The sequence below is a fragment of the Callorhinus ursinus genome, unplaced genomic scaffold, assembly GCF_003265705.2.
Source record: "Callorhinus ursinus isolate GAN/ISIS: 27379988/994484 unplaced genomic scaffold, GSC_fseal_2.0 scaffold3, whole genome shotgun sequence".
In the NCBI taxonomy this organism is placed as follows: Eukaryota; Metazoa; Chordata; class Mammalia; order Carnivora; family Otariidae; genus Callorhinus; species Callorhinus ursinus.
In genome coordinates this window covers 26,694,375-26,713,904 of record NW_027397065.1, presented here as the reverse complement: position 1 = coordinate 26,713,904, position 19,530 = coordinate 26,694,375, and the positions used below count along the sequence as shown (strand labels likewise).

The 19,530-nt window shown below is 38.4% G+C and overlaps 1 protein-coding gene across 7 annotated transcripts in view; it reads left to right on the top strand.

Moving 5' to 3' along the window:
• The window catches only part of EPB41L4A (erythrocyte membrane protein band 4.1 like 4A), a 240,266-nt gene that overhangs the window by 127,415 nt on the left and 93,321 nt on the right, over positions 1–19,530 (top strand). For all 7 annotated transcript variants that reach the window (XM_073889192.1, XM_073889201.1, XM_073889195.1 and 4 more), the window contains 4 exons: positions 4,231–4,309; positions 13,584–13,681; positions 14,830–14,950; positions 17,619–17,706. In XM_073889192.1, coding sequence (XP_073745293.1) covers positions 4,231–4,309; positions 13,584–13,681; positions 14,830–14,950; positions 17,619–17,706 — 386 coding nt within the window. The remainder of the gene's footprint in view (positions 1–4,230; positions 4,310–13,583; positions 13,682–14,829; positions 14,951–17,618; positions 17,707–19,530) is intronic.

Genomic DNA, 19,530 nt, shown 5'->3' with positions numbered 1-19,530 from the left:
GACATGGATAAACAGAGAGAAACACAAATGATGCTGACATTCAGAGACCAGAGTCCTGGTCTTCTGACTTTTAGTGCTTCTGTATTTCTAGTACTCTTCCTGAGTAAGCAAACTGCCTACTGGCCAAGGGGGGAGGGATGAGGATACATGGAATTAGGTATGAATGGAGGTAACTTCTGTGAGGTATCTACACATAAATGGTAGGAGTTCCAATTAAAAATGTCTCATCCCTCAGGATCTAGAAATTTGTACTTTTTCCAAAAATTCAGGTATAGTAATAAATACAGTAAGTCTGTCTTATCTATTTGAACAAAGTAGTTAAAAAAATACCAGTATAAAAGTTAGAAAAATGTCAGGAATGATTATTTTAAAACAAACTCACAGGATTTTTATTTAAAAAGTTGAGATTTCTAAGTGATGAAGAAAAATATAAATTATTTTATTTAAGGTGCATTATTAGTGGTCCTAAGCACATTTGAAATATTTATTTCTTTATATGGTATGAAATATTCTATTTAAATATCTATAATCTGGGGCACCTGGGTGGCTCAGTCGTTAAGTGTCTGCCTTCGGCTCAGGGCATGATCCCAGGGTCTTGGGTTCAAGCCCTGCATCAGGCTCCCTGCTTGGCGGGAAGCCTGCTTCTCCCTCTCCCACCCCCCCTGCTTGTGTTCCCTCTCTCGCTGTGTCTCTCTCTGTCAAATAAATAAATAAAATCTTAAAAAAAAAATTATATAATGAAACTGCTTTTTAATCCTAAATAAATGTTGTCCTGTCAAAAATTTGATGTACACTAAGAATAAAATGCCAATATTGAAGGAAGATGATGTAACTAAAGATAACATAATCTTTATATTTCATCTCATGAAATAATTTGATAATTATTATACAAATTAATGAAGGAAAATGGCTCTCACATCTCAAGTAGATTAGTCAGAAAGAATATCTGTAAAAATGATGGAGTATTTGCCAGTCACCAGAATTCTTATTGGTGGGTCTTGATTCATTTCTCCTTGAGCTCATGGAAGACTTACTATCATTAAAGGCCTTGAAATTCGTCCTCACAAAAGGTATATTAGAGGATTTCTGATTTTTGGCTTCTGTATTTTTTTTTGCTAAAGTGAAACAATATTTACTTATTTAAGGTAGATTCTGTTGAAAGACATGGATTCAAGATAATAGTTTAGGAATGTGCTTCATCAGCACCTGATATTTATTTATAGTCAGTCTTAGAAGAGGAAGCCAAAAAATACCTCATCAGATGTATCCTTGCTCCAGACTGTCCATTTCCATAGCCTTAGATTGATCTATAAAACAGTGACGTAGATGAAAGCATTTGCTTACTCTAAAGGTATTATAATTCTTTTCCCTGAAAGGTTATGTGGAATAGTGGCCAGAAAGTACTGAACTCTAGGTATTAACAAACTTGGTTCTCAACTTCATCACCGTAAGCAAATTGCTTACCTCCTTGGAGATTCATCTGCCTTTTCTATGTTACCAGGTGGTTGTTCAAAATCACATGTTTATGAAATATTGTTATACATTATTAAATGTAGTCAGGTGGTAGTGATGCATTATATTTAGAACACAGATCATTTTATATGCAAGTGGGAAATAGAGGGCTGATTTGGGCCAAAGGTCCTTTAAGGAAATTTGCCAAAACTGAGTGTTCTTAATTGTGTATTTTTCCAAACTTCTGCTTAATGCTCATCACTAAACACATTTGAAGTGGTTAGGCTTGGTCAGTAGGGTGTCATCTGTCACGTTGTGGAAAATAAAAGCAACTCTGGAATCCGGACAAGGCCTTCTTCCCTTTGTGCACTGTGTCCACGGCATCTGTGCTCATCCTGGCCCCGACACCCCGGTCCCCAGGGCCTGCAGGCACAGGCGGACCCACCTGCTCGGCAACACAGAGCTTGACTGACAGAGATGGATCAGCAGACCGGTGACTTCCTGGCTCTTCTAAATATTTAATAGTCTGTGCCTCCCTGACATCTGTGTTCAGGGCTAAAGGTGTATTTGTCAGAAATATAAACACCGTGATTAAGTAATCATAGAAATCAAAAATATGGAATCAACTCTAATGATAAGAAGTTATAACAAAGTTCTTTGAAACTCAGTTTTTCAAAATGCTCTAGCTTAAGGAATGCCTTGTCCAGAGAGGCACAGATGAGGGGAGAGGAGCAGGGCCCTGCTGTCACTTTTCTGCATGCCAGGAACAGGGCTTTGGGGTTCTACAGACGTAGCGTATGTGTGTCATAAGAACAATAAATAATAACGTAGTTTGTGTATTAAAAATGCATTATGGCTTTATGACCTCTTCTACTTAATTTGCTTTCCCCACCTTCTGAACTTGTCATTTTTTTACTCCATAAAAATGAAATAGAAAGAGGAGGGTTACTTTGTGTCAGTTACATACTATCAGAGACTTGGGATTACAATATGTGAGTGGAAATATTTTAACTGGTTTTACATAGATACATAGATACCTGCAGAGTTGAAGTCCTGCTGTTATAAAATTTTCAATCCTGTTTTTAATTTTATATTTTCTTGTGTTTTTAGAAGTTCTTAGTATAATTTTTTTAAACAACCTTATTGAGGGGGTGCCTGAGTGGGACAGGTGGTTAAGTGTCAGACTCTTGGTTTCGGTTCAGGGGGCTCATGAGATCAAGCCCTGTTTTGGGCTCCACACTCAGCATGAAGTCTGCTTGAGGTTCTCTCTCCCTCTCCCTCTGCCCCTCCTCTCCCCATGAGCTCCTTGTCTCGCAAATAAATAAATCTTTTAAAAACAGCAACAAAAAACTTTATTGAGATATCTTTAACATATAAAAATCATATAATTTAAAGATGCAGAACTTGATGTTTCAATATATGTATACAGTATGAAAAGATCATACTGTATACATATACTATGTATATGTATACATAGATCACCACTGTCAAGTTAAATAATTTATCTATCACCTCTACATAGTTGAGTGTGTGTGTGTGTGTATGTGTGTGTGTGTGTGTGTGTGTGTGTGTGTAGGTGGAGAATGAGAAGATTTAAGATCTATCTTAGCAAATTTCAAATATACAATACAGTATCATTAACTGTAGTCACCATGCTGTACATTAGATCCTCAGAACTCGTTCATCTTGCGTGACTGACACTTTGTAGCCTTTGGCCAGCATCTCCTCACCCCCCTCCCACTTCCCCTGGCACCCACCATCCTACTCTCTGCATCTATGTGTGTGACTATTTTAGATTCCACATATAAGTGAGATCAGTCACTATGGTTTTTTTATGGGTCTAGCTTATTTCACTTTGCATAGTGTTCTTCAGGTTCATCCGTGTCATTTCAAATGGGAAGATTTCCTTCTTTTTTATGGCTGAATAATATTCTATTGTGTGTGAGATATATTCATTCCATTAGTTCACTGATGGACACTTGGGTTGCTTCTATATCTTGGCTATTCTGATTAATGCTGCAATGAACACGGGAGTGCAGATACATCTTTGAGATACTGATTTCATTTCCTTTGGATAAATACCCAGTAGTGGGATTGCTGGATCATGTGGTAGTTCTATTTTCAATTTTTTGAGGATTTCTGTACTGTTTTCCATAATGACTGAACCAATTTACATTCCTAGCGACAGTATACAAGGGTTCCCTTTTGTCCGTATCTTCACCAACACTTTTGTCTTATTGCTAATAGCCATTCTTATAGGTATCAGGTGATATCTTATGGTTTTGATTTGCATTTCCCTGATGATTAGTGATGTTGAGTATCTTTTCATGTGTCCACTGGACATTTATATGTCTTCTTTGGAAAAATGTCTATTCTAGTCCTTTGCCCATTTTTATTTTTATTTTATTTTTTAAAAATTTTATTTATTTATTTGACAGAGACACAGCGAGAGCGGGAACACAAGCAGGGGGAGTGGGAGAGGGAGAGGCAGGCTTCCCGCTGAGCAGAGAGCCTGATGCAGGGCTCGATCCCAGGACCCTGGGATCATGACCTGAGCTGAAGGCAGACGCTTAACGACTGAGCCACCCAGGTGCCCCTCCTTTGCCCATTTTTAAATTGGGTTGTTTATGCTATTGAGTTGTAAGAGTTCCTCATATATTTTGGATATTAACCCCTTATCCAATATGTAGTTTACAGATATTTTTGGTGAACATAATTTTTAATAACTATAATATTCTACTTTAATTTATGAAATTTAATTTCTATTTCTTATTTTAGCTGGACCTCCATATACTTTGTATTTTGGTATTAAATTCTATGCTGAAGATCCATGTAAGCTTAAAGAAGAAATAACCAGGTATAGTATTGACTTTGCTTTTGAACAATGCATGTAGAGCATATACAAGAGGCTTTATTTAATACAAATTGGGGTCAAACATTTAGATGTGTGTCTACCTTGTTTTGTAATGCATCCCCACTGAGAGTTAAATTTCAGCTAGCATTGCATGAGGCAGATCACTGTCTGATGATAGATGTGTGTGAACAATGGCATGAACACGAGTGACATGTTGATAGATTTTGCATCTGCTGTGATGGGATATTTCTGTATCATTATTGTGAAGGCTGCATTCAGCCTTTGTAGTCAGGTGAAAGTAGCCATTTGAACTGCTTAACAGAAGGATATTTTAGTGCTCGGTTTGCATATGTAAATACTAATTTGAAGAGCCAGTTATTGCTCTTTAATTGGTTATAGCTTAAATGTCAGTTGTCCAGGGCTTTCATTTACCTCTATAGGAAATGAAAAGGTATTTGCTTTTAGTATAAGGGAGAGAGAAAAAAAAACAAAACAACAAACAACCTTTTTCAATGTATTCCTTCACCTTTGTCATCAAATACTTGATTTCATTTAAGGCACAGTTTCCAGTTGGTATTGATTATATTGTTAAAAGAGTCCATGCCAACATTTGAAAGTGGCTTATACAGAGCAGACAGTCGTGTTAGATTTTCACTTAATTCCGCTAGTGACCTGACGGCACGTGGTAGCCAACAAAAGCATTTTCCCTGACTTAACTCTAAGTGGTCACTTTTCCTGGTGAACTCCTATCATTGGCTCAAGTAAAGCCAAATGCATTATTCCAAACATTGGAAATCATGTCTTTGATGACTAAGGTAGTCTGTGGTTTTGTTACTATTCTATCTTTTCATCTTTTTCCTTTGATTCTTTTGTCTCAATTCCAGACTGCACACAGAAGAGTGAGGACAGAGGAGGCTAAGTGGACCTTTCCTGTTCCTCTCTGGGGTGCTATAATTAGGCCTCACTTTTAGAACCGTGCTGAGCTGCGTTCACATTTTCCATTGCCATCTTGTTACTAACCATTTTAAAAAGGAGGGCTGTCCCGGGAGGCTTTCCAGGAGCACACCTGTGTGGGGGAAGGGCTGTTGTGTTGGGAAGAAGTTAAGGAGAGGGGTCATATTTACATTAGAGCTAAATGAATAGTCTTTTCAGTTGAGGGATTTCTGAATTGTGGGCTCATGGAGAAACTGAGTCCAAGTGGTTAAAAAAAACCCCACATATCTGTAGCTCATTAGGAAATTCCAAGGAAATAACATTTTATGAAAATACAAAGAAAGGCCTTCATTTTGAGTTTGTCGGTAACCTGTGTGCCTCACATTCCTCAGCTGCAAAATTGGAGCTACACCTGTTCCATCAGGTTTTGTAAACATTGGAGTGTGTACGACTCATAATGTCAACCTTGTGTCGCATGTTGGGTTTCGGTCAGTAAGTGCTTGATACTATTTCATCCTTTCCTTGCTCTGGCAGTTTGGTGGAGTTACATCTTAAATGAGGGTTAGTTCCAAACGATACTCAATTTATTGTTAGTAGGGTGGGAAATGAGTGTTTTATAATGCATTTTTAAAAAAATCTGTTCACCAGATATTAATGAGCAGAAATTTCCCTTCAGAATCTACTATCAGCTCATTAACAGAATACATAGATTTGTGTGTGATGTACAACCTCAGAGCATATTCGTTGTAACCTGCTTTTCCTCAAATATTAGACCAGATCATGTAGTTAAGAACCAGATTACAGGGCTCCTGGGTGTCTCAGTTGGTTAAGCCACTGCCTTTGGCTCAGATCATGATCCTGGGGTCCTGGCTTGCTTCGGGCTCCCTGCTTGGCAGGGAGTCTGCTTCTCCCTCTGACCATCCCCCCCATTCTCTCTCTCTCTCTCTCTCTCATTATCTCTCTCAAATAAATAAATAAATAAATAATCTTTAAAAAAAAAAAAAAAGAACCAGATTACATTGTTGACTTTCAGCTGGTGGCCATGATCTATAATAATTTATTTTTGTTGCCCAAAACATATAGTTGAATTTAGGTAAGTTAATGTGCATTCAATATGATATCACTAAATACTTATTTTTAGTGTGTCCTGAAGATAAAGTCATTAATTTGCATGAATATGTTAATTTAAATGGGTAGACAATGAACCTTAGAAAGGGAGCCAGTTACATGAGATAATTTTGGCAAAAGCAGAAACTAAAACCAAAACCCTAAATCTCCCAATATATGCTCTTAAAGGAAAAGTATACTTAGGCCAGCATTTGCAAGTTGAGCATTTAGCTTGCTTCAGTTTTTTGGAAAATTGTTCTAGCCTACTCTGTATTGGCTCTTGGGTGGTTCATAAGTTTTGATATGAAAACTAATGCTATAGTAAACAGGCTTGTGCCTGTTCTTCCATATATGTAGTTTTTTTTTTTATAATCATACCATTTTATACATATTGTGCAGACCTCTTTCACCATCTAACCCATCTGTTTTACTCCTGTGTAGTATTCCATAATTTATTTAACCATGCCTTGGGGATGGCTCTCTACTTTGTTTCCTTTTTTTAAATTACAGGTAATGCTAGCTTTGAATCTTCTCAAGTATTTATATCATCATACTAGATGCAGCATTCCAGAAGGGTGTTGTATTTAGGAAAAAAATACTAGAGGTGAATGTGATAAATAAGAAAGTAAGGTTCCAGACCATGAAAAAATGGAAGTGAATAGAATCATATCAACTTGGAGTAGTTGCTAAGTGCTCTAAAAAGTTGTCTGAGATAAACAAGATTGGGAGACTGTGAGGAGGACTCCTCATTTAGGATTCATGTGCCCTGACCTGTACCTTTTATAGAACATTCCTGATGTTTCAGCCAGCTTCCTTGTAAACATTTTTAAAATAGGAAACCTTACTGCCTGGCAAAGCGATAGGAAATTCAATGAGAAATCCGTGCAGTTTCTCTCATCAGTACTAGGTTTTCTTTCTGGGTCTATGCAGAATAAATCTAATGTCTCTTCTCTTTGCCAGTGCTTTAAATAATCTGTGTACTCATGGTATCTGTTAAACTTATTTTCAGTTCTGATTCAAAATATTATAGCAGCTTTCCACGTATTCTGGGTCATTTATAGCTCTGTATCCTCTGTACACTTGATAAGCATAGCACACATGTTGGTTAAGAAGACAGGCTTTGGAGTGGTGCCTGGGTGGCTCAGTTGCTTAAGCATCCCACTCTTGATTTTGACTCAGGTCATGATCTCAGGGTCCTGGGATTGAGCCCCACACTGGGCTTCCCACTCAGGAGGAAGTCTGCTTGTCTCCCTCTCCCTCTGCTCCTCCCCCTGTTTACACACACTCTCTCTCTCTTTCTCAAATAAATACATTAATTAAAAAAAAAAAAGACAGGCTTTGGAGTCAGACAGAGGTTTGCATCCTTGCTCTGCCACTCACTAGTTGTGTAAATTTGAAAAAACTATGTAACCTTTTAAAGTCTCAGTTTTCTCATTTATAAAAAGAAATTAAGTATTTTTTCAAAAAGACAATCAGGGGAAGGTGGAAAAAAAAGATGATGAGAGGAATATAAAGATAATACATACCAAATACTGACCATAACACAAAAATATAAGTGTTGGTAGATAGTAGGGCTAGCTAAAGTGAAAATAATGATAAGTATTTAATGTTTTCAAATTATTGATTCAAAAATTAAGGAGGAAAAATACCAGCTTGGAGCCCTGAGATGGGTCTTCCAGTTTAGAGTCAATCTATGAATCACAACTTTCTGGGTGTAGTTGTTCATTTAATTATGAATTCTCCTATGACTGTCCTCTTGCCTACATTTCTTGAATTTGTTTGTAAGGACAGAATTCACTCGCTCACCTACCTTCATTTAACAACTACATGGAGCATCGTGTTCCAGTGGTCGGAGTACTAAGGGGACCAAAGAGAGGATTTCAGTCCTCCAGAGAGGACAGAGAGACTGCCCATTCTGTGGGCACTGTCCTATCTGTGATGTCATTGAAATCTTTCTGAACTTTTAAGGATCTAAGAACAGTTTCTAAAAAAGAATATTCCAAATGACTTGTTCATAATGGATACTTTTTAGTTTCTAAAAAATACCTTAAAATGGGTATTTGCTTTTTATTTTGTTTTGTAATGTTTTATAGTATTGGGGGGGAACTGACCTTAAGCTTATCAATTATTTTTTAAATTTTATGTTTTTTTAAAGATTTTATTTATTTATATATATTTTTTAAGATTTTATTTATTTATTCATGAGAGACAGAGGGAGAGGGAGAGAGAGAGAAGCAGAGGGAGAAGCAGGCTCCCAAGGAGCAGGGATCCCGATGCGGAACTCGATCCCAGGACCCTGGGATCACGACCTGAGCCGAAGGCAGACGCTTAACCATCTGAGCCACCCAGGCGCTCTAAATTTTATTATTTTAATATGGTAATCCCTGTTTATCACTTTGTGAAGATTAGCTTCTTTGAGCTTCTTTACCAGCTGAGTGACCTGCAGTTACGTGTTTACTTCCAGAGTCCCTCTCCTTCTGTAATGAAGATAATGGTTCTAAATACAATAGAGTTGAGACAAGGGTCACATTCCGGTATGGATGAAAGAGGAATTTGTGAACTTTAAAGGACTGTACAAATGTAAGGTGATATTATTGCTATGTGTTCCTGTGTATTAATAATTCGTTTTACGCTTCTGAGGCGGAAGTGTTATTCCTGGTTTTGTCACGTTTTCTTGAGAATTAGTGTGTGCTTCCTCTACTGTTTTCCTCCTTAAGCTGTACACAGCATTTCCCCGTTGCTCACATTTAAGCCTTGTCTAAAATGATTGGACTCCTATCACATGCGAGGTTCCCTCTGTGTGGGAGGAAGAAAACAATCCTGCCTTCTGTGTAGCGAGCTACTCTCCTCTTAGATACTTCACTGCAAGTTAAGCTGGCACTGAAGCCAAACTTCTGCTTGGCCCCACATTGCTCAGTTTCCTCACCAGGGGTCTCAGTTCACTGGAAGGTGCCTTTCAGGTATATTGGTGTAAGCATGTCTTTGGCTTCCGAATCTCAGGGAGCCTTCTGTTTGAGGTCCGGAAAGAGTGGGGTCTCTCTGCTATGTCTTTAAGCAAACCTCCTTTGCCATTCTTCTTGCCTCTGATACTTGTTAAATTGTTAATGGCGCTCAACAGCTTGTACATGCTTGGTGTTAACTCAGCTCTTTTCAGTGAACAGCAGATAAACAGAAAACTGTGAAGCCAATATTTCAAGCCCTGGACTTGTGTTGTACTCGTAGTGTTGTGGTAAGTGTGGACAGGATGGAAGACCCAGCTCTTTTCCTCCAGGGCTCATGATCTGCTTGGGAGACAGTGCATATACAGCAGAATATTAACTTACACACAGGGGTGCCTGGGTGACTCAGTTGGCTAAGCATCTGATGCTTGGTTTCGGCTCAGGTCATGATCTCAGGGTCGTGAGATAAAGCCCCACTTGGGCTCCATGCTGGGGGTGGAGTCTACTTAAGATTCCCTCTCTCCTTCTGTCTCCCACTTCCCCCCACTCGTATGCTTGCGCTCTCTCTCTCTCTTAAAAAAAAAAAAAAGATAACTAGTACTTTATGATGCCTCAGTTTTGTACCAGAATGAGTCTGGAAAGCTTCCTTATTAAGTGGATCATCTTTAATGAGCATTTCCTTTTTCTCCAGTAGGGTTACAATATAACCAGGGTCACACTGTAATTGATCGTCCAAACCCTGAGGCTTTGGAGGATGACGAGGACAGTTGTTAATACGTAGGCGTGTATAATAGTCATAAACAAGAACTGTCCTAGGCAAAATGGGATGTAGGTTCCCCCTCCTTAAAACCAGAGATAAACAAGGACTCAAGCATCCAATCATAGCCTTAATCAGAGTGGCAGAGGGAAAGACTCAACAACTCTAAATCTGTAATTTAAATAAAATATTAAATTGTACCCTAAGTCTCATAAAATGGACAAAATAAGTTATATACAGTTAGTTAAAAATAGGCCCTGACATATGATAAAGTATTTGTTTAGCATATGGAAAAATGTGACTTTATTGTATCATAAATTTCTCATAAAAAACTAATATGCTTGCTGTGATAAAGATTAATTAAATTTTTAATTAAAAATAGTTTACTTGTCTTGATTTTAGTGGATTTTTTTTTTATGCAATGACTTAAAGATCTCTGGTATCTTTAAAAGGCAGGCTGTCCAGGGAAGTTTGAACAGATTCCTTTTTTCTTTTTCTTTGTGAATTTCTCAAAGGCAGCAAAGAATGTTCAGTTTTTTCCATTTCAGCCATCTGTCTCCCTGCTCATTTGTATATCCATCCAAGTCATCAACTATTTATTGAGCTGTTACTATGTGCCAGACCTATATACTGAGACTACAATCCCTGATGGGATAGGGTCCTTGTTTCTTTGTATCTGTTTGTCTTTCTCTCTGTTTCAACTCTCTGTTTTTTCATCTCCTGGTTTTTTTTTTTTTTTTTTGCCTTTGCCTTTGAAGCAAACTCTTGTGGGATTAGGTCCCTCTGTTTCTGTACTTGGCAAGCGATTTGACTGTTCAGTCAGATGTTATAAAAGTCTTAATAGAGCAAAATAAATATGCATCTGTGACCCATTTCCTAAAAAAAAAATGCAATTCAGGAAAAGAAATTCCAAGTTAACAATAGAGAAAGAGAGTGTAGCTAAATGTAAGTTTCCAGTAAGCAGTAGTAATTCTAGCAAAATGTCTCTTCAGTTTATAAGCTTTTGCATTTACATTCTGCTAATAATGCTTTACTCTGCTTTTTTCCTCTTCAAGAGGAGGACAGATGATTATAACAAAGTGGATTTGATATCCAAGATGAGCATTCAGGGCATGGTGAGTAGTTAAGTAGAGCTAGAAAAGTAAATGCAAGTTAGGGAGTGAGGTAGTCATTGGTTAATGGCAAGAGATTTGGCTCAAGAAGCAAAAGTCTTACAAGCCTTTTCTTTTCTTTTTTTTCCCCTGGCCATTTGAAGTTTATTTTATACTTGATGCACATAGCTATAGGGTGTCAGGAAGGCTTGAATGTGATTTGGAGAGTAAAGAGTGGGGGGTTCTCTCAACTTACTTTTTGGTGTTTTGCCATAAAAGAACCCAGCTCCTTCTGCTTGCTGCAGCCTGCTTAGTCTATGGTAAAGGAAGGGAGGGGCTCTGATGCTCCTAGCATCTCCTGAAGCCTGGGGGCTGGTGGTGGCCACTCAGGACTGGGGCCCGGTGTTGGCTTTGCCAGGCTGGTCACTAGGCTGCTTCCTCATGACTTCCAAAGCCAAGTCACAGATGATCGTGCCACTGGAGGCTTGGGGGAGATTCCGAGCATTGTGGGAACTCCAGTAATGTAGCCATGAATGGGAGAGTGGACTTCCCTTAAAAGCAGCTTGTCCACCAGTGACCCCAGTTGGCATGGGGCAGAGCAGGGTGGTGAGGGCTGGATTCCCCAGGATGCCCTGCACTTCTGCAGGAGCTGTTACTGGAAGTGGAACCCCAGTGGCGCTGGTAACAGTCGCGGGTGGCCACGAGCCAGTGAACCGCAGGAGGGGAAGGCTGCGGTGCTGTCGCTTGTGGGCTGGAGGAAACGTGGATGGCGACCCCTCTCAGGCCCCTGTGCGCATGGTGGCAGCTGGACAGGGACGCTAGGCCACGCAGCCCTTTTGCAGAGGAGGCTGGGGAAGCCACTCCATGACCGAGCTGCACACGTCACAAGCTCTCTTAAGGATCTGAAAGTAGAGTGAAGTTTTTTAAGGTTTTGTCTGTTTGTCAAGGGAGTGACTTGATCCTCTTTTTCTCTTAAGGATTTCATTTACCTCTTGCGAAGGTTGTTTGGAAGAGAGAGAAGTATGAATGATGGCAGAGCACTGAAGGTTTTAGAAATCCAGGGGATAGCGACCTGGGCTAGGAGGTGGAGAGCAGTGTGTGGATTCCAAAAGACAAGGTTCAGTGATTGGATATGGGTGCCAGGGGTTATACATTATTGGTAGGTTTCTCTCACTTGACTATCTGGAGACTGTGGCGCTATTTACTGAAATGGGCAGTGGGGAAACACAGGGTGTTTATAATAATAATAATTATTATAATAAATTATATATAATTTTATATATATTATAAATAATAATAATAAGTAGCATCTAACATTTGGATTCCCTTACTATGGGCCTTGCTGGTAAGCATTTGGAGAAGAGCAGCTTATCACAGCTGATTTTTATAATTCATTTCCTTTGCCCTTTTTCTGCCCTTCCCAGTGACATCAAGAGTTGGCTTCCAAAGAAAGAGAAACCACAATGACAGCCTGGTGCATGTGTGGGCGTGTGTGTGTGTGTGTGTGTGTGTGTGTGTGTGTGTGTGTGTGTGTGTGTGTGTAGGTGACGGCACCCGAGAACGGTGTTGATGGTTCATTGTGTTGGTTCATAAACCTCTGGCACAGGCTGAAAGACTGAATGGGGGCGGGGGAGGGGAAGCTAGCCAAAGTTGCATAGCATTCTGATTAAGAGGTTCTAGGGTCAGACTGCCTGGGTTCCAGTTCTGGCTCTGCTACTTAACTAGTTGTGACATCTTGGACAAGTTACTTCATCTCTGTGTCTGTTAGAGTCTTCATTCTGCAAAATGGAGATAATACTACTGACATTTTAAAGTCTTATGGAAGTTATTATATGTAAACACTTGGGATGAGTTATTATATTTACAGTGTTTAGAACTGTGGATGGCGCTATTATAACAGGGTTTTTTTTTTTAGGCAAATGGAATGAACAAAGCCATGGATAATGGGCATGAGAATTGATGGAATTGCACTATGATGACCTTTTTGTCCCGTATCCATGATTTTAGACCCTGTAGGCAACACATCCTATAGGTTAGGTCCTTACGATTTGTTCCTCCCAGTAAGGTTGTGTCATAGTAGTTGTGGCAGCGACAGTAATGAGAGTCTTGAGAATAGCTTGTATAACCTCCACATTAACCTTAGGAGGTGTGGACATTTTGCTGTCCCGGTTCTGTAGGTGAGGAGACGGGCTGTTGGAGAGGGTCAGCAGCTGCCCAGGTGAGTACCGGAGCTGGGATGCAGTCCAGCCAGTCTAACTTGAGAGCCTGTGCTTTTTAGCCACGACCCTGTATCCCTTATGTAGAGTGTGTTTCAACTGTTCACTCAACAGCCCCTTCACTAGGGAACAGAAGTGGCTTTATTTTCATTAAAGGTGATTGGTTGTTGCCGTGATTATCAGAGCCTGGGTAGTGTCAGATATCATTAATCTCTTTTTCCATTTCTCTTGTAGATATCAGTTTTTCTTGCAGGTGAAGCAAGATGTCCTTCAGGGCCGACTGCCTTGCCCTGTCAACATTGCTGCTCAGCTGGGAGCATATGCCATCCAGTGTAGGTTCCACTGCAACAAACTGGGAAAAAATTTGAATTTTTCTTTTTAAGCAAGTTTACGTACTAAAATTCTTCTTATCAAGTGACATTTCCCTGAACAAAATTTTAGTCAGAATTCAAGTTTTAATCCATGTCCTTTCGGAAGAGGTAAAAGTGAAGCCAGTTACGTATCCTTTGTAATAGGTCACTTTGGAGTTTTAGTCACAGGAAAGGCGTTGATCCTGGATTAAGTGGAGGGTCTGAAAATCCCTTCCATTCTATATCCCACCTGAGTTTGTTGATTCCCCCAAGCTGTGATATCTCAGAGATCACATTGCTGTCAGGCAGCCGTTGTGGAGACTCTATATGGTCAGATGCCAACGCCAGGTCAGGGTGTGGCCCTCATTGCATCTCTTCTCTTGGCATCAATATGGCAACCATGTTGGGCAGCTCCAGGTTGCATTGTCGCATTGGAGGCTGAGGATGCTTCCACTCATATATACCGAGCCCTTTCTAGGAATCTTGCTAGGTATAGGGGCAGTGAGAGACAGTATGTTCCTTGCCTTTGTGGCATTTGCAGACCAGGAATAGTCTAGAAAAAATATCCTAGGAAAAATGTCACATAGATGAACTGGGTTGGGCTTGGAAGGTGGATTAACGTAAGGAGGAAAATTTTAATAAATGTAATATAATGAGTTTTCTGGTTTCATTTTGCTTTTTTGTGTAAACCAATGTACAGGATTGTGTTAAATTTCCATGACCACTGTTTGGGGCAAATAGATTTTGAATTATATGCTCTATCTCTTGGTGTTATTTTCTGAGAGGATATATTGGCATCCTGGTTGTTTTTGCCTCTAGCATTTCTAATATATGTACTCTAAATTCTCTTTACAACATGTTATTTCATATAATCTGGTAAAAATAATTGAAATGCAAATGATGTTAATTATAGTCTTTCAGAAAGCAAAAATATAGAACTTATGTTTTTAAGACAAGATTTTACTTATACCATTCATATATGCTCATCATAGTAGTTTTTTACTAAAATTAGTTATGTATGAATTTATTAATAAGGCATTTGAAGAAAATGTTTCAGCATGATAGGAATATTTTAAAATAGTTTTAGGACTATTTTTCTAAAATGGAAAAAAATGCAATTTCTTTTGTAGCTGAGCTTGGAGATTACGACCCATATAAGCATACTGCAGGCTATGTGTCAGAGTACCGGTTTGTTCCTGATCAAAAGGAGGAACTCGAAGAAGCCATAGAAAGGATTCATAAAACTTTAATGTAAGAATCACTTTTTATTAGCTATAATCAACATGCTATCCATCAGCTCCCCAAAACTTTATTATATTAAAGTTTACACTCTTTAACCAACATCTCCCTATTTCCTCCACCCCCCAGTCCCTGGTAACCACCATTCTGTGTCTCTGTTTCTATGAGGTTGGCTTTTTTAGATTCCACCTCAAGTGATATCATAGTGTTTGTCTTTCTTTGTCTTATTTCACTTAGGGTAAAACCCTCAAGGGCCACCAATATACTTGAGAGTTGTTAAGAAAGTAGATCCTACATGATCTCACCACAAAAAAGAAATGGTAATTATGTGACAGTGTGAAGGTGTTAGCTAACCCTATGGTGGTAGTCATTTTGCAGTATAGAAGTATATCAAATCAACACATTGTATACCTTAGAATTACACAGGACAGCGTTATATGTCAATTATATCTCAAAGGTGGAAAAAATATCATGTCTTATGTTGCATCATCCATCAACTATCATCTTACGCTAATGGCAGTCTTAAGAAAAGTTTCTAGAATGATAAATTCTTCACCTGTGCCTTGAACATTCTAGTATTTTGTCTTTTAAGTTTTTTTTTCTGCTTATAACACTAAAATGCTCATAGAAAACCTAAGCAATTTTAAATATATAAAGGAGAGAGTAAATCCCAATGCCTAAAGTCAACATATTTTTGCTTAATGGACTTTCAAATCCCCCTCTATGCATAAATGCCCATAGAGAAAATTTATTTGTATGTATGATTTTACATAAATGAAATCATTCTGTATATATTATATTTTGCAGTTTTCTATTTTTTCAGTCACCAGTACCTTGTGAAATTTATTCTTCCAGCTATAAATATATTTTATAATCACAAAAGGCTTAATGTATTCTGGATTTGGTCTGTCTTAAGTATGTAAATTCTTCACAGTTATAAGCAAAGTCCTATTCAGTTTATAGCAGTGAATGTGGAAATCACGATGACACCAGTGTGGAGCCTTGGAGGGTATTATATTAACACCACATGCACTTCTGAGAATATACACACTCCCCTAGTAGGATTTTCAATTAATGGCCTGCAGCACTGAAGTTATAATTTAATTATAGTTATTTTGGTTAAATCCTCTATACTGATTAACTTTGCTTTATTGCCTCTTATGTAACATTCCCTCTTGATTTTGCTTGGTTTCAGATCTATTATAGTTAAGGAAAAAAATGTAGAATTAATCTGGTCAACAAAAAATGTTTGCCTAAAGGATCTGTTTCAGTGAGTAGCAGCAGAAGTCAACTGCTGAATTGCAATCAGAGAAACCAGGCTTTCCATCTTGTATTAGCATGCACCAGAATGCTCTCCAGCCTGATTACAGAGTCCTTCATTTTAAGGTTTTGCTGAAGTGGATGCTAAGAGAGTGCCTGTTATAACATTATGAAGGGCAGTTTGTTTGGCACATTCTGAGAATACTAATTCTAGGAGTTTCAAAGTACAATTACATTTTTGAAATTATCAAGGAGCTTTGGGTAAAGGGCCTTACATGTTTTATGTGATGGTGTTGACAGTGTGACTATTATTTCAAAGAGAATAAAGCTTGATCAAGATTTGGTAGCTTTCTCGTGTCTAGTTTGTAATGAACATCCTTCATAGATTTCAAAATTATTGTATATTGCTAGGTTTTCCAGGGCACCGTGGTGGAAACATGGGATGCATCAAAGTAGGTTTTAGTCAGTAAATTCATAGCTCCTTTTATTAACAAATAAAAGATTTCTATCTTTCTCTGTTACTTACACACACACACACACAGTTCCACTTATCCATGGAGCTTCCTGGCAGATGCTCACACTTGTTAGGAGTGAATACTGTTTACGAATGTTATCACCAATGAAGATTTTGGGGTGATTTCTGTGCTTTGTATTAAGAAAATGATAAGTATTTTTTTTATTTAGAAATATTAACATATTTTCAAACTACATATGTGCTCAGGAGATGCTGTTGAGGCCCCGGCGAGGTGCTGGGGGATCTCTTGTCTTCTCCCTGCCCACTACTACTCTTACTCATCTTTCTCCTGATGGAGAGCTGCTGGTGTGCGGAGACATTTTTACTCTTTGTGAAGGATGTACTTTTTAATTCGAGTGCTTATATTCTCAGTCTCTTTGGGGGTTTCTGATACAAAATTTTATTTTATTTTATTTTATTTTATTTTATTTTATTTTATTAAGATTTTATTTATTTATTTGACAGAGAGAGACACAGCAAGAGCAGGAACACAAGCAGGGGGAGTGGGAGAGGGAGAGGCAGGCTTCCCGCTGAGCAGGGAGCCCGATGCGGGGCTCGATCCCAGGACCCTGGGACCATGACCTGAGCCGAAGGCAGACGCTTAACGACTGAGCCACCCAGGCGCCCCCTGATACAGAATTTTAAATATATGCTGGGACATTGGGATTGGCTATACTGAGCAAAAAACAGATTTGGTAAATGAAATTAACTTAATACAACGATTACCTCAAAGTGTAACGTTTTGTCACCATGGAGGCAAGGGGCTTCTTGAAACACAAAGACTTAAGTTTGCATTAGCATAAGGGATTATTTATTTTTCCAGTGAATAGAGTGAAGACGGCTTATTCCCTACAAGTGCAGTATCTATTAGTAAAGTAAGACTTTTTGTTTTTATGCTGGGTGTAGGGGTCAGACTCCTTCTGAAGCAGAGCTGAATTACTTGAGGACTGCCAAATCCCTGGAGATGTATGGCGTTGACCTCCATCCTGTCTATGTGAGTAACATTTAATTAACACAAGATATTTTAAGCTGATGACATTTTTCTTAAAAAGTCACTGAAACTCTCAGAGGAAAGCTGCAGTGCTGTTGTTTAGCTAGCAGATGATACTTTTTCATCTGTGTTTTTCAAACACAAAGAATCTCTTGCATGGATTCAACCCTAATGAGTTTTGCTTAAAAGTCTGTGATTATGTTTCCATGTGTAGAAAACAATTAACTGGGCTTGAAAACACAATCTGGATAACAGCTCCATAGGGCTTAGCTAAACGTCAAAACCATTTAAAATTGGTCTATAATTGATTGTATTAGACAGAAAACAGGAGGATTTTCCAAAAATAGATTTTATGGCTGAAAAATATTCATGAAATCACTTTCCAGAAAAGTAGGCTTTGGGCACCAGTACAGTTGTGGCTGTTGGTGGTTCTGTGTGGGATGTGCAGGTTCTTAAATATTAGGGGGACTGCCTACTACAGTTATTGCCGCTGCATTAATAGAAATATTTTGGCAGATATTCTTTAGCAGCTGATGAGAACTTGCTGAATATAGTCGGTGAACAGTTACACTGAATCTGTGTTGAATATTCTGGATCCATGTCTTCACCTTGAAGCCATTTCTCTCAATTGATAATTCTTTGCCAGTGAGGTTGAAATGTCATTGCCTTTCATTTTATAAGAGTTTAGTTAGCAATAGTCAAATTTGATGATTTGAGAGAATGAACCAGATGCCTTGTTCTTTACACAAAATGAATTGCTCAAGATTATATATAGACAATGTCAATTAAATTATGGAATGTAATTTTTTTTAATGGAATGTAATTTTTAAGGAGCCCTGATAAAACTTACCATAATGCAGATAACTCATTCATGCATTCATTTCTCAATAGTCTTTTGCACATCAGAGTGTCCTAGAACAAGAAATCATCTCATTATTTGTAAAGAGTTAGAAACAACACTGGGTATACTGTTAGTATGGCAGTAAAAGTTATGTATTGTAGGGGGAAGTAGTAATTCCTGGATATTTTAGCTTCCAATCTCATTATATCATTAAATGCTCTATACTACTGTCATTTGAGAACACCTCTAAAACTTTGTGGAATAGTTACCCTTTTCCCTTCTAGCCACATTAATCTTGTCAGGACTGTATTTTATAGGAAATGTGTAAAGAGAGAGTCTTCTGCAAAATGCTTCTGCATTTGTGTAATGTTTGTCTTAATTCACAGTTTTGTGGATGGTAGGAATTTATAGCAAATGAACTGGATTCATTAGAATCTTCCATACATTCCTTTAAGATTGAATTTTTAGAACTGAAAGTGGGCAACAGCTGGTGCTCTTCCAAAACATATCAGTTGTCTTATGTTCCTTGGGAATATGACTTTGCAGGCTGTTATTTGACCTTAGAGTAGAAATAAAATTCATACAGACATGTGCCTGTCCTTCATACCTGCTCTGTGACTTTTTCATTTCAGAATCTCATTTTCTTAATTAGGATTTATCATTGCCTGAAAATTAAGGGGTGTTCAGTCTTTACCAGAAAATATGATATTTTTAACTTTTTTGAGTAGTCTTAAAGTCACAAACGGAAGTAGGAAGAAGCATGATAGAAACATCAGAGAATCTAAGTGTGTGCCTGAAGGCAGATGTCTGAACTTTCTGGAGAAGGGTGGTGGTAAACCAGGCTTCATGATTATCTACGTCTGAGAATAAGATCAAGATGAGACCTTGGGAAGGAACTCTTGATAGAAACCAGTGGTTCTCAATCCTTAGCTGCACAGGAGAATCACCTGGAGTATTTATGTGATTTTTTTTTTTTTTTTTTTTGA